Genomic DNA, 14,915 nt, shown 5'->3' with positions numbered 1-14,915 from the left:
GCTCTTTTAAAGAAATAGGTGTTACCCCAAATTGCACTGGTTGCAACAACATTGTGAAACTTTAATTCAGGGGTCTCCAACTCCAGTCCTCAAGGGCCGCTGTCCCGAAACTTTTCCATGTGTCCCTATTGCAGCACACCTGAATACAATTAGTATGTCATTAGCAAGACTCTATATAACTTGAATGCATGCTGAGGTGGCAATTCAGCCATTTGATTCATGTTACAGCAGCTCATAAATGAATGAACATGGTGCAATAAAAGTATTTTTACAAGTACATTTTTACTTGTACTTAAATTTACTTGAGTAGGGTTAGGAGTTGCCAATCCAGCATGCAGTCAAGTTCTATAGAGTCTTGCTAATGACCTACTCATTTTTTTCAGGTGTGTTGCAACAGGGACACATGGAAAAGTTTCAGGACACTGGCCCTCGACGAGACGACTGCTTTAATTGAAGCATCTGTGGCTAACTTCAAGAGGTGTTGAATGCCAGCTAAAGCGACGATGACAAATATTTTATAGATGCATAAAAAACGTAAAACTCAAAAAAGGTGTGTCTTAATTGACCCTAAGGACTTAAGCAGCTACTTTGGGAATTTGACTTTTATGTTCTAAATTATATTTATGGCTGCATGTATTAATACAAGCCCCGTACCCAAGCTGGGTAAGTTTGGTATCCATCAGTCTCTGCAGTGATTGGATATAAACTCTGGTTTCCTGCCTCAGAAAAGAACTTGAAAAATGTCCTCTCATGGAAAAGAATGAGGACAGACCATTCTTGAACCACTTTTACTGTTACCATCTGTGGAATTTTGCTGTGTCAAAGTGTGGGTGCAGCCCCCCAGTGGCCTTGTTTAGCTTTCCCTAATCCTCTGCCACACTGTCACAGCCAGAATGTCATTACATGCACGACATATGCCACCTGAAACCCCCTGTTGATACAAAAAGACAGGCTGTAGCATTAGGAAATTGATTGGTTCCTTCCCAGACAAAACATTTGAAGTTAAGTAACAAGACACAGAAGGATGTAGATGAAGGGAGGGGATGAGGAGAGGGGCCAACAGCCCCCAACATTAAAAAAAAGAAAAAGAATGTGAGGTTCATGTGGGTGCAGAGGATAAACCTTCCCCACCTCCTCATCGTCTCTTACGTCTGAATATCAAACCAATGATTAACACCAGCTGCTCGTTCCTCCGTTTTAGGGTAAACAAGAATTCTCTGTCATCTCTCACAGTCCTGCAGGAGCACAATGTGGGGTCCATTGCCTCCATGTGTCCCCTGTTTTTGTTTTTTTTCCACCTTCACTGTGCTGATCTTTGCTAAACGCATTAAAGGTAATGTACACACCGGATAGGGCTCATTCAGAGACATTTTTAGTGGCTTTTTCCTTGCAGTCATTCAAAAAGTTTGGAAAACATGAGGGGTTTGCAAACTTTGTGATGTAGCAAAAATATTTACTTTGTATTAGTATTTATTTTAATTAGAAAGGAGGCTGCAGAACGTCTGCTGACATTGAAAGCTTTATGAATGGTGTTATACTCATCTCTGCTTCTCAACAATTTTTTTTCTACAGAAAGTCAAAATCGAGATTCTTCATTGAGATAGAAAAAAAGAGAAGTTCTTACTTATTTCCCAAAAGGTTGATTCTGTTCATTTGGACGTTGCGTTTTCAATGGGGGAACTGGAGCATAAACTAGGTGTCATCAGGACACCACAACATAGAGCGAAAACCATCCCCACAGACACAGTGCCCAGGGAAGCAGAAAAACAGCACGTCAAGAAGGCCCTGAGTAAATTCCAGCTTGTGGAAGACCTCTCCTATTTTGTTTAGGTCTTATCAGTGTTACAAATGTGATTGTTTCTGTTCTTTCTTCCTGTCTGTATTTAAAAGTTGAATCATACCTCTCCAGCTGCCCAAAACAGCCACAATAGGCTTATCTGTGAGTTTCTGTGATTTTCAGTACCTGTAGAAGAATCCACAGTCTGGGAGAACCTCAGCTGAGAGGCCTTCTCAGCAGGACATCAGATTCATTTTTTCATCTTTTCTTCTGTTCACATCACTGGCACCAATTTCTGTTGGTTTGCATCACTCAAAAGTGATGTGCTTTGAGTTTGTTATAACATTGGAGATGTTTGCATGACTACTTCTTTGCATTTATGTAATTCTTAGTATTCCTTTTTTGTTTTAAACTTTTTTGTTTTGCACTTTGGCTCGCGTGTCCTCACAGGTACCCAAACTAACTATCTATGCGTAGGTTGGTAGCAGCAATGAGTTACTTTTCCCTTTACTGTCATTTATAGGGAGGAAAGGTGTTGCTCAAGATTCATTATTTGGCAATAGTTATTTTGTCACTAAAGAGAAGATATCTTTCCAGGTGCTTATGTAAATTTATTCATCGTAAAATCTTAAGATTAGATTGTGGAATCTATTTGAGAGTGCTGACCAAGGTGCAGTGAGTCAGATATTTCTGGAAGTCATTGTTCTTCCTCATAGCAGAAACAATTTTTATACTGAATTGTCTGCATATTGATCAGCCCACTGTTTGGGAACGGTCCAGAACTCACAGTGTGAAGGACACACATACAGAGAACACACAGAAGTGGTCTGTGAGTGACCTTGAGGCCTGTCTCACACCATAACAACCCTTGGGAAAATAAAATAGGAGAGGGCATGGAAGCAGAAACTTTATGACCCTTCCTATCTTGTTTTCTTGCCACTCTAGCCACTGATTAGTGAGCACAGAGGCATGTTACTAAAGATGTTGTCATAGCCATTGCCACATTTGTTTGAGTTCACATGGAACATTAACTTGTGATTTCTGGGAATTTGTTAAATGAAGATGTTGATGCGTTTACTGCTTATCATCATCGGTGTTCAGCAAAAACCTCTGATGTGCTGCACAGATTTAGACTCGTTTCACAAACATCACCTCTGTTTAGGGGCACTTCTAAGTTCAAGATGATTTGCTGGCAGTTATGTAAACACCTTTCCCGATCACAGTTTTACCTTTAGGCTTACTCACATATCGTGTTGAACTTAGTTAATCTCTAAAAAGTTTACTTATTTAAGTTTTAGACCTGTGAATCAACTGAAGCATAATTGCATGTGAATTGTGAATTATGGATTATTCTTTAAAATGCCTCCTATTTACTTCCTGATGTTTTTTTTTCTAAATGTTTGACATACGCACACACATACATAGACAAACACACAGTTCCTCATAAAAGAATTAAGTGAAGTGATAAATTGGCCCCTAAACTTTCCCAGCCCTTGGATTGATGTATTTTTCTTGCCTGTTATGTTTGAGTCACAGGTGATAAGACAGAGGACGTACTTTACTGTAGCAGAAGTTGTTTGATATAAGGCCGTGTTTAAGTGGAAGCAAACACATGGAGGCAATAGACTAATAACTAACTATAACTACTAATAATAAACAAGAAAGGTTAAAGTTGTTAAAACCAGGGCATTGTTTTAAGACTCCCTGGAATTTGATGGACATGTTTATAAGTGATCTTCACTTATCACTGTAGTGTTTTCCCTTTTCCTGGCCGTTTTTAGTGTGAGTTTTATTTATCAGTCAAGTTTGAGCAGGATTTGAAGGTACATGGCCCAAATGGAGAAGAGGAATTTGCTGATTTGCATTTGCTGAAATGAAATGTCAGCTGCCATATGATTATATATCTATTTTAATTATCATTTTTCAAATCTATCTTCATTCATGAAGCTGATGGATGAGAGACATGGGATTCAAAGAATCTCAAACTGAAATCTAAGGGTGAACGAACAATGATGGTAGAAAATTTAACACCTTTCTTTGGAACAAGCCCGAAAACTTTTCAAGCACATTATATCAAATTTGTATGCAAATCTGAGCATATAATTTTCAATTTCTTTGCCCACTACGATTTTTTTTAACTTAACCTCCTAAGACCTGAACTCTTCCACGGCATGCATTTTTAATTTCTCTTTGATATTTGGGCATATTGGGGCCCAATGAATGTAAAAACAAAGAATTACCAGATTTTTTTTAAACCTTATTTTTGTTTTTATGAAAAATCAGAGCCACATTTTGATAGAACAGTAGCAGTATAATGTCCTTGTAAGTGGATATCAGGCCCTTGTAGAGCAAAATTTAGTATTTTGGTCTAAATAACCCAAAATGTGATGTCCACATATGTGGACGCCAGGTCCTAGGAGGTTAAATAATACTTAAAAATATTTGCCTTCATGCATTTCAGGATGGCTGATGAGAGACGAGACTTGCTTCTAGAAGGACTTTGGTTGATTATACTGCTATTTTTTCTCAAACTTTGTAGCTTTCACTTGAAACGGATGGTTAGTCAGCTGGTTGATAAGCTATAGGGTTCTGAAATTCTGAAAACCGTGTAGTGATTGTGACTCGGTAGGTAGCACTCAAGACTGATGGCTCTTTTAGCCTGCATGTCATCAGATGACTCTTTAACTTTTTATTATCTTTTAAAACTTTATCTGCATTCATAAATGTTGTCCAACAGACAGAACAGTAAGTCCACTGGCTATACGGCAAGCACTAAAACACTGGCCATTGTCCAGAGGCTGATTCAGCAGGGTGCTGTTTTAGTGCAGAGTGCACGGATCCAGACTGTAGTTGTGGTCTCAATATTTCAGTATTATTGCAACTTTTCAATTATCACTGAATTCATTACTTTTATAATTCAGTGATAGTGGTATATCAGATGTATTTTGTTAAGCTATAAGGCTGAAAAAGTGGCAGTACAAGTACCTGCAGACGTTTTGAAGATGTTTGGGCTGTGACTCTGGAATCTCTACCTGTTCCCACTGTACTATCAATCAAAAATACTCAGTGTAGGTAGCATACCTTTAACAATTCCCCAGTTCTATGATGCCATAGAACTGCTTATCTTGTCTGAATTATGGTACCAAAACATCTTGTTTCTTATGGGTCATCAGCTGTGACTCAGGAGCTTGAGCAGGTCACCTTAATCAACAGCAGGTCCAATCTCTGGGTCTCAATCTCTTGGGAAGATAAGGAATGCATACGTAGGCATGTTGTAGAGAATAAAAGGTATAGAATAAATCACTTTATTGGTAGGTGTGTGTGTCTGTGTGAGAATGTGGCTTGTAGTGTAGAAAGCCTGGGAGTGTTCAGTAAAAACAGACAAATGCTATATAAGTGTGTCTATTAACAAAGACATAAGAAAGATCAAAGTAGAAAATCACCAATCTTCATCAAACACTTGTTGAAATGGGGAATGTGGCTGCTCAGTCACTGTGGCTCCAACCTGAAGGACTATCTATAACATGGTATCTACTGCACCCTGGTGGTTTTTCCATATACTATTAATATGTGTACCCATTTTCATTGGTCACTGTACTTGCTGTGTCCTCATTCAACAGACTAATGTCCATTTCACATTCTCTGCTGCTTCCATGTATTCTCTCCACCCCCAGAATGGTTACTGCTCCATCTAAATTATTTTCTTAAAATTGTCCTTTTCCTTTGTCCTTATCTTCTCTCTGTTTTCTTGCCTGCTACTCCTCTCAGGTCCCAAATGACCTGCCTCATGCTGGCAGCCAGGGACAACTACAGTAAAGTCATCAACCTCCTGGTGTCCCATGGGGCTGAAATCAACATCCAGGAACGCAATGGATACACAGTGTGTTACTTATGTTTGTCAAGTCAAAGTTCTTATGTGGGGGCCTTCAGTTTAACTGTAGCAGACCCTGTAACAGAGGGCACAGTGTAATATATAATGCATAATTTTTATCATGATAATATTTGTACTTTGACCTTATGTATGTAACTAATGTATTTTTTTTGTTAGGCTTTGACTATAGCAGTGCAGTATGGAAGAGAGGAGGCAGTGCTGAAACTCCTCCAGCTGGGAGCAGACAAAACCATCAGGACAAAGACTGGCAAAAGCCCTGCTGATCTGGCTGAGAGCTTCAAACACAGACAGGTACCTAAAGTACTTAGATGCTTTTACATGCCACCTATATGCTTTTAGCATGTCAGAAATGCAGTATTATAATGCTTATAAGCATTAATTGAATTGGTTTGGGGGCATGAATCTACCCACTAAAGGGTCTAGTTTGACTCATTGGATGGGCTTATGCAACTTTTGAGTTATTTTAAAGTTACAGTGATCCACTTGTCAAAAACATTTTCTACCATCAGCTGCTTAATCTTACAGAGTTCATGAATATGCGTTTGTTCACAGATTTCGAGGATCTTGGCCTCTTCCTCAAACATCTCTAATGTCCAGGCCTTTGGATCCATGGAGGACACGCTATCTAAATTCTTCAAGACTAACTCTGAATTTCCAACTCCCAAGGAGAGGTAAGATAACTCTGAAAGCCCTAAACTAAACTTGCATGCATTTAGGGCTTTTGTTTGTTTGGTTGGTTGTTGTTTTTTATGCAGCAATAGGTAACATTCTTAAAAGGTTTCTCGATTCTGAACCCATCATCACAGAAGCTTCAGATTTCTAAAGTGTTTTATCAATATGGTAGTATTATTTTAACTTGTTTGTCTCCTTTTTTTTGTTGTTGTTTAATTCCTGTCCGTGAAAACTTGTGGTTGTACAGGGCTGTGAGTTTACAACAGGTAAAAACAATATGTGTTCAGACTTGATTGTCAGTGCTTGAGTGACGATGGACTCTGTTCATACAACTCCTCTTTACACTAATTATCTCTTGTCATTACAAAACTCTATTCCAGTCGTCACTGTAGCTTAATGGCCCCTGTTGGATTCTTAGTGAACCAGTGTCTGTGTGGCAGGTGTTGTTGAACCATTGTCGAACCAGACATAAACAATAATAAACCTTCTGCATGAATGTTTAGTCCATTCAGGCACTGCTGGGCAATTATCATCAGCCAGAAACGTAATTTTAGACCACGTCTGGCACTGTGAATTAGAGGCTGTAAACATTTTAGCTGCCTTTCTCTCTTGTCGGCTACAAAGACGTTAAAACCCATGTTACACATTAAACATGTTATGAACATCATGAGAAGAGAAGCTAATTTCTGAAGCGCGTCATGCCAGCGGTCAGACTGGAACTGCGAGTACTCTGTGGTTACTCTAATGTGTGCGTACTCCTTGTTGCTCTCTTTTGATCCTGAGAGTAGAAAATTATGTCTTTACCCCTTTGACCTCCACGTCAAATGCTGATTTAGAAAGAATGAAAATGTAAAAAATGCAGATCGATCCTCAAAAGCACTTCAGGAGTTTCAGCTTTTTAGCATTGTTGTTTTCTTCTTCTTCTTTTAATCAACAGTAGAGTAGTCAGAAAATCTAATACGTTTTGACTCCCATCCTGTCCCAACAAGTACCGTACTTGGTAGGGATTCTCTGGTAATGAATTTTTTTATGCTGTTAAATGGGAGCAAAAAATCTAAAAAATTTCACTACCTTTCAAAAACCTTCTGAAAATGAATCACCACTTAAAGTGCTAGTAGTATTTAAACAAAAAAAATGTGCAAATAGTTCAGATAGTTCCATAAGTTTGAGTAAAGCTAGAAATTAAATCAAAAAGCTTTTTTTCCAGTCCAAAATAACGCGTTTCCAAAGTTTACAGATGATCGTTCATGGATTCACGACTGCAGTGGATGTGCTCTGGAGTGAGGCTTGCTCTTATCTTTGAAATGATGTTCTCAGCTGCTGATAACCATGGTGAAGATGCTCTCTTCCATGACTTCAGCAATTTGAGAAGTGCATAAGCCTCTTTTCAGGACAGACTCATCTATACACCTTTGTTTAATGCAGGACAAAACAGAAATAGAAAAGACTGCTACTAATTAAAAGTTTGTTTAGATACATATTTTGACTGCCTGGCCAAAAAAAAAGTCACCACCTGGATTTAACTAAGCAAATAGGTACAAGCCTCCTATTGGACAATTACTGCATGGGCGATTATCTTTCAGCTGGCAACAAGTTATTTATCCCCGAGTGGTGCAATGAGTTTCTTCTCATTTCATAAACAACCATGTCGAAAGACACATCTCGTGGTCGTGGAAGAGATGTTAGTGTGTTTGAGAGGGGTCGAATCATTGGTATGCTTCAAGCACAGAAAACATTTAAGGAGATTGCAGAAACTACTAAAATTGGGTAGAGAACTGTCCAGCGCATTATTAAAAAGTGAAAGGATAGTGGGGACCCGTCGTCTTCGAGGAAGAAATGTGGCCGGAACAAAATCCTGAACGATTGTGATCGGTGATGAAGTCAAATCGAAGAAAAACAACAGTAGAATTCAGGGCTATGTTTACTAGTGCAAGTAAAAGCATTTCCACACACACAATGCGAAGGAAACTCTAGTGATTGGGACTGAACAGCTGTGTAGAAACCAGTAATCAGTGAGGCAAACTGGGAAAAAAGGCTTCAATTTGTTATGGAGCAATGGGAGGTGGTCATGTGGTCCAGATTTACCCTGTTCCAGAGTGATGGGCGCATCAGGGTAAGAAAAGAGGCAGATGAAGTGATGTACCCATAATGCCGAGTGCCTAGTGCACAAGCGCAGCATCAATGCAAGATCTTGTTGACAAATTAATGCAACACTGGGTGAAAATAAATCTTGTGACATTGTAGAAGCTTATTGAAACAATGCCACAGAGAATGCTTGCCGTAATCAAAGCTAAAGGTGGTCCAATGAAATATTAGAGTATGTGACCTTTGGTTTTTTTTTTTGGTCAGGCAGTATATTTATTATTGTTTCTCAGATGGTCAATGCCAATTAATCTGTTTTAACTGACTTTAAAAAAAAAAAAAAGAAAGAAAAATTCCCTTGTGGGCAGTTTATCCTTCATGCCCCAGTCTGGGAGGTTGAGGGGTGCTGTCTCGACAGTGTAGGTGACACTGCCCCGATAGCTTCCTGTGGTGTATTGCAATTACAAAAACACATTTAAGTAGTTTTAGTATATGACACGTTGACAATAAAATACAGCGTCGATGAATTTTTATAATCTTATGCCATCGAGTCATTGCGGCCCTCATGTAGACAGGGAGTTCTTCTGGAACTTCAGCATAAATGCTATAGAAAAACAAGTACACTTATAAGCACAGGAAAACTTAGACACAGCACAAAATATAGTGCAAATTCACCAGAATCACAGTGATACCACATACAACCTAAAAAATATTATTTTATAAAAATCTGATACCAAAGATATAGTGTGTTTTATTTTTGTAATTAAAAAGTGTCCCTCACTAAGCTAACTGGTCATTGCTGTTGTGAAATCAGTTCTTTCTCATAGACTAAATATTTGCAGTAGCTAACGTTATACATAAGCTTTACAATATATCTGGTAACTTGGGCACCATCTTGACATTTCATTGTGTCTGGTCAACAGAGTACAATGTTAACATAAAAAAAAACTGTCTGCTAACATTACGCCAGCGATTTAAAATTAGTTTTTAATAAAGAAGTTTATATGTTTAAGGACATTTTTTTTCTATGGTATCAGATTGAGGATGGCATCTTAGATTCAACAGTAAAGTGTGAAGTTTATTAAAAATCTATTAAAAGCTATGAATATTTGGTTGAGAAAGTTTTTTTTGTTGTAAACTGGACGGTGCAGAAGTGTTTAGTTGACTAGTTGTCCACACCCTTTGCCACATGGGTTAATATTGTGTAATAACTCAGTTAGCTGTAAGTCACAGTGGAATTTCTGCCCTGTTCAGTGTAAGCAAGCTTGATGACCTGGAGCTCCTCCTGCATGGCCTTAACCTGGGCTACCTCACTGACATTATGACTGTAAGTACTCTAGTGCACCCAGCAATAGGATATGTCTGTATGTTGGTGTGTTTTTCTCTGATCAAAAATGTATATTTTGAATGCATAGTACTTTTTTTTTTAAATATGAAAGATTTCTCTTATCTCAAAAATTGTAGGATATTGAGCAGATATGGTGTGTTATTGGACACAGTGTGATATATTATTGATGTAATAGGTGAGCTACAGTGAAAGGAGCACAGCTGCCTTATTGACACAGATACGTCTAGGCTTGTGTCTTGTAGGAATGTGTCTTGTAGTTTACATATTTTACTTGGTACTAAATAATAGATGTAATGTGCTGGATTAGCTTGGCCTGAATTAAACTCGGGGTGAGCTTTGTTTTTAGGCCCTATCTGATTTATGTGGACCAGCTTTGACAGCTGCAGGTGGCTTTCTGTTACTGTATGGAAAAGTGTTATGCAGGTACATCTGCTTCAGGTTGTGAAGTTTTGATTTGGTAAATGTTGAGTGATCTTTTCTGTTTTTGGCTTTCCACATACACACACGCACAGGAAAATGATATCACCTGGAGTTACCTGTTGACCATGGAGGAGGACGACCTTAAGAAGGTAGAGGATGTCTGTAACATCTGTGTGTCTGTCAGCTCTCTTTTCTGGCTGCCAGATTTGATGATGACCGAGAAAGAGAGAGGAGTAGCTGCTGATGTCACCCTTTAAGAAGAGATTAAACCGATACGTACTACACTTACTTCTGCGGTATGGGAGAGAAATCAAAAATGTGTAAAAGGTGAATGTATGCAAAATGTTTGCATACACTGTATATAATTCACAGTAAATTAGAGGCAATCAACTGATCAAATTATATGGAAGCATGATTAAACTTCAGAAAAGTTTACTTTATATAGCATCGCTCAAGCACCGGGTGTTCAAAGTGCGTCACAAAGAAAAATAAATAAATAAAACTAAAAGAGAGAATACGGGAAAATGATAGAAAATATAATATTAATTCTATGGTGTAGCTACATTATTTAAAAGCAGTTCTGAGTAATACCGTTTTGAAACTTCTTTTTAAACAATAGCTTCGGTTGGAGAAGATCTCACTTTAGTGGTATAAATGGAACGGTTCTTATATAGAGCTTTTCTACTTTACCTGAACACTCAAAGTGCTTTATACAACTACTCGCCCCGTTCACACAAGCACTTTCTTTGCTTTTTCTATACAAGTGGTTTCTAACATTCACACACATATGGAGAGCAGCTTGGGGTTGATATCTTGCCCAGGGATATTTGGCATGCAGACTGGGGCAGCAAGGGATCAATCCACCAGATTTCTAATTAGTAGCTCTCTTCTACCCCCTGAGCTACAGGGGTCCAAGGTTCTTCATACTGTATAATTACCGTATTTTTCGGACAATACGGCGCACTGTCGATTTTTGAGAAAAATTAAAGGATTTTAAGTGCGCCTAATAGTGCGGAAAATATGGTATACTATACTATATTGTATGAATGGGGTCTATAAGGCACATTGATGATTTAGAGGAAGAAACTGCATTTGCATTACATTTTTGGTGAAGAAATTCATAAAGTCATTGCTAATTAAGTGAATACTTGGTTTAACAGAGGTCAGGCTCTCTGTCAGCCTGGCTTCAATGTGGAAATGAAACCTGGGGTTGTTCCTGTTTTATTTAATCAGTGATAAATAGTAAGGTCTCCTAGCTTTACAGATGGCATTTTTTGTAATAGAGTAACACCCTATTTTTTCAGACTATATGAAGATCTTCTAAATGAGTGGAATGCCATTTCCTCTTCAGTTTGTATGTGGTCTGCTTATTGATGTGCATTTGTATGTTATACAAGGAAGTCAAGCATGTGTGATATGTTGCATTCTTCTTTTGAGGTTTTGAGGTTGTATGTAGTGAGGGTGTAAGAATTGTTCCTGTGACTCATCAGATTTCCTGTGTATTTACTAGTGTATTATGATCTACAGCAGGGGTAGGGAACTCCAGATCTCAAGGGCCAGTGTCCTGCGGGTTATACACCTGAATCACATGATTAGTTCGTTACCGAGCCTCTGGACAACTTCAGGACATGTTGAGGAGGTAATTTAGCCATTTGAATCAGCTGCGTTGGATCAAGGACACATCTAAAACCTGCAGGACACTGGCCATTGAGGTCTGGAGCTCCCCACCCCGATCTACAACATCAAATGCTGCGCCAAGACAAAACCAGTGTAATCACTGTCAGTCAGACTGTCAGTCTGTTTTCCAGATTGGTGTCACAGACCCAGAGGACCTGAAGAAGGTGCTGACTGCTGTGCAACAGATGCACCTGGACAAAGTGGACCTGGAAACAATCAGGCAACTGGGACCTGCAGACAGTGGGTAAGGTTACAGATCTTAACATATGTAGTCTTAAGTTTACCCTGAAGCCTTCCTTGGTGCCAACATGTTGTTTTTTGTTTTTTATTTAATTTATTTACTTTTTGCTCTTTAAAAACAAAAATAGTTAGCATTTTATTACTGTATTGTTCTCAACAGTGTATTTAACACCAGAACCAGGCAAATGTTTTGACTGAGTCGTCAAAGTGTGAACTAAAAATGAGAGCCTTCAGTTTTCTGGCCCCTGTGGAACCAGCTCCCAGTTTGGATTTGAGAGACAGACACACTCTGTACTTTTAAAATGATGCCTAATAGTTTTCTATTTCTCAAAGCTTGTAGTTAGGGCTTGATCTGGTGACCCTGAACCATTCCTTAGCTACAATGCAGTAGGCTGACGGTGCCGGCGGTTTTATTCTGTGATGCATTGAGCTTTTCTTTTTCACTTCTTCACTATTTTCTGTGTGTTTATACATCACTCTTCTGTTTTTGCCTCCTTCTATGGCAAAGAGAGACCTTTTGTCCTGTCTCTCTTTGTTCTCCCCTCCCCCCACAACCAGTTGCAGTTGCTGCCCCTCGTTGAACCAGGTTCTGTCCAAGGTTCCTGTTAAAAGGGAGTTTTTCCTTCCCACTGTCATCAAGTGCTTGCTCACAGAGTTTTGTTTCAAATATTTTAAGGTGTTTACATTAAATAAAAGTATCTTTATGTGACTGGTGCTGGGAATAGATACTATATAAATGAAATTGATTTAAATGGAACTGAACTCAATTTGTTAGAGGTTTTCTTGTGAATATTTTTCAGGAAGGAGGTCTTCAAATTAGAATGAAAATTAATTGAATCAGGGCTTTCTTCAGTGCATAAAAATCATTGTAGAATTTGGTGTCAGAAAACTTGTCAATCCTGAAAGAATTTGAAAACCTCAGTCTGCCAAGAATATTTGATGAGGAGCAAGTAAAAAAAACATTTACAAACCAAACACTGCATGAAGACAGAAACAAAGTTGACAGTAGTAGCAAAATTTTAAACACTTGTCAGCCCCACACCTTAAACCCTCCCCCACATTCAGCCCACTTCCATCTTTTTGTGATGCTCCATTTGTCCTCCTCCACTGGAAGTCGTCCATCAACCCTATAAGCATCTCACTGTCCTGGCTCTATCTCCCTCCCCCTTATCTCCATAGCCGTGCCCAAGCTGGGACTTAATGGTTTAAGCGGAGCTGTAATGATTTGTAAGGTGAAGGTGATGGGTGGTTGCAATGAACAGAGCGTCAGAGGCCAGACAGTCATCAAACCGCACCCCATCACTTAATGAATCCTCTGCTGAACAGGACTCGTTTTCTTTGCCTTTCTCACCTGCAGGATGAGAGACACCCCAGGCAGTCGGTTAATAACTGGGATGAAAATCTTTATCAGGGCTAGAACTCTGTAAAAGCTCCTTCAGGATCTAAACACTGAAAAAAAGTTGGATACATAGTTGGCAGCAGTGGTAAAATGCTTGGAAAGGACTATTAGTTTACGTCAGTATTTGTTCCTATACACCATAGGTTACAATCTTACAGATGTTTTATTGCCAAGTGGATGCATTTATCACATTTGTGGGTCTCGAGAGTTTTTGTTCACATGTACAGATTCTGTTTTCAGCAGAATCTAGCTAAGTAGTTGTAACAAGTCTGAAATGGGGGGAAAGAGGTCTTTATGTCTTTTATCCTGAATATGTGGTGTAGCTGTTAAGCCATAAAAGGGTTGAGTGCCTACAAAAGGTTTGGAAGGAGTTGCTACTCCAAGTGGTAGACTTAAAGTATTTTGGGGTTTTGTTTGCAAGGCAGGGGATAAGAAGCTCAGTCATACAATCGTTTTCGTTTGCAGTTTTTGAATTTGTCACAGATTGGTGTCCTTTGCTTAATAATGCTCAACTATGATTAACATTTTCTTTCATTATTTATTGACCTGTAGGGACATGTTTCAGTTCCAAAAATCAAATCATAATCCTTGAAAAGTTTAATAATATGTTTTATGGGTTGTAGTTTATTTCGGAGACAAATATATTTAAAAGTACCCCAATGTTTTGGCATGACAATGGGTGATTGAAGACCTGCTGGGCCAGGTGGCTTGCACTACATAAGCCACCTCCACCTCCAAACAAAACATTGTAAAACCCAGACTGTTCAAATGTAAGCAAGTAAAGTAAAGCACCAGATGTGTTTTTCAGGATTATTGTACTGTCCTGAAGTTGTAAACCTAGCTTATGTTTCATTATTCATTCGTTAGCATCTTAATATAACCTTAAAAATAATTGACTTTGATGATATATAAGAATTGACTTTTAAAATGACGGTAAACATTACTATGGGAAAGTAAAAGCCTTGTAAGGAAGGATTGCATTGCTGTTCTACTGGAAGTTAAACAATAAACATAAAACTATATAAAAATAATAATTGCAGGTCTAAATGTGCCTGAATATGTTTTTAGTGTGAGAGAAAGCAATTTGGTCCATGTCTCAGTGGTAAGGCTGTGTTTTTGTTCAACTGCTTGAATCAAAGCTGAGTCTGCGCTTTGGTTATGATATTGTAGTGGTATATGAAATTCTAAAAATGGTTTCACTGGCCAAACAGCGTATCACTCCACTCCCAGCAGCTACCACTGAGCAAGGCATTTGCTGGGTTTGGTTTGAAAAAGACAGGGAAGCTTAATGGTTTCTCAGCCCTCCCAAAAATCCCCAGATAAATAATTTTCAGTGGCTCTCATGCATCCTCTGTCAGAACTCAAACATAATGTCTGTTATGCCTTCAACGACCTGCCCACCCAGGCC

At 38.7% G+C, this 14,915-nt stretch overlaps 1 protein-coding gene across 1 annotated transcript in view; it reads left to right on the top strand.

Annotated features, from left to right (window-relative positions):
- The window catches only part of asz1 (ankyrin repeat, SAM and basic leucine zipper domain containing 1), a 35,076-nt gene that overhangs the window by 14,663 nt on the left and 5,498 nt on the right, over positions 1 to 14,915 (top strand). Inside the window, exons 5-10 of the mRNA XM_005938341.3 lie at positions 5,546 to 5,657; positions 5,826 to 5,960; positions 6,222 to 6,340; positions 9,678 to 9,750; positions 10,284 to 10,340; positions 12,000 to 12,112. Of these exons, the coding sequence (XP_005938403.1) occupies positions 5,546 to 5,657; positions 5,826 to 5,960; positions 6,222 to 6,340; positions 9,678 to 9,750; positions 10,284 to 10,340; positions 12,000 to 12,112 (609 nt within the window). The remainder of the gene's footprint in view (positions 1 to 5,545; positions 5,658 to 5,825; positions 5,961 to 6,221; positions 6,341 to 9,677; positions 9,751 to 10,283; positions 10,341 to 11,999; positions 12,113 to 14,915) is intronic.

The sequence above is a fragment of the Haplochromis burtoni genome, unplaced genomic scaffold (genome assembly GCF_018398535.1).
Source record: "Haplochromis burtoni strain Fernald_Lab_line unplaced genomic scaffold, NCSU_Asbu1 Contig_248, whole genome shotgun sequence".
Classification (NCBI taxonomy): Eukaryota; Metazoa; Chordata; class Actinopteri; order Cichliformes; family Cichlidae; genus Haplochromis; species Haplochromis burtoni.
This window is presented reverse-complemented; position numbering and strand designations above follow the sequence as displayed.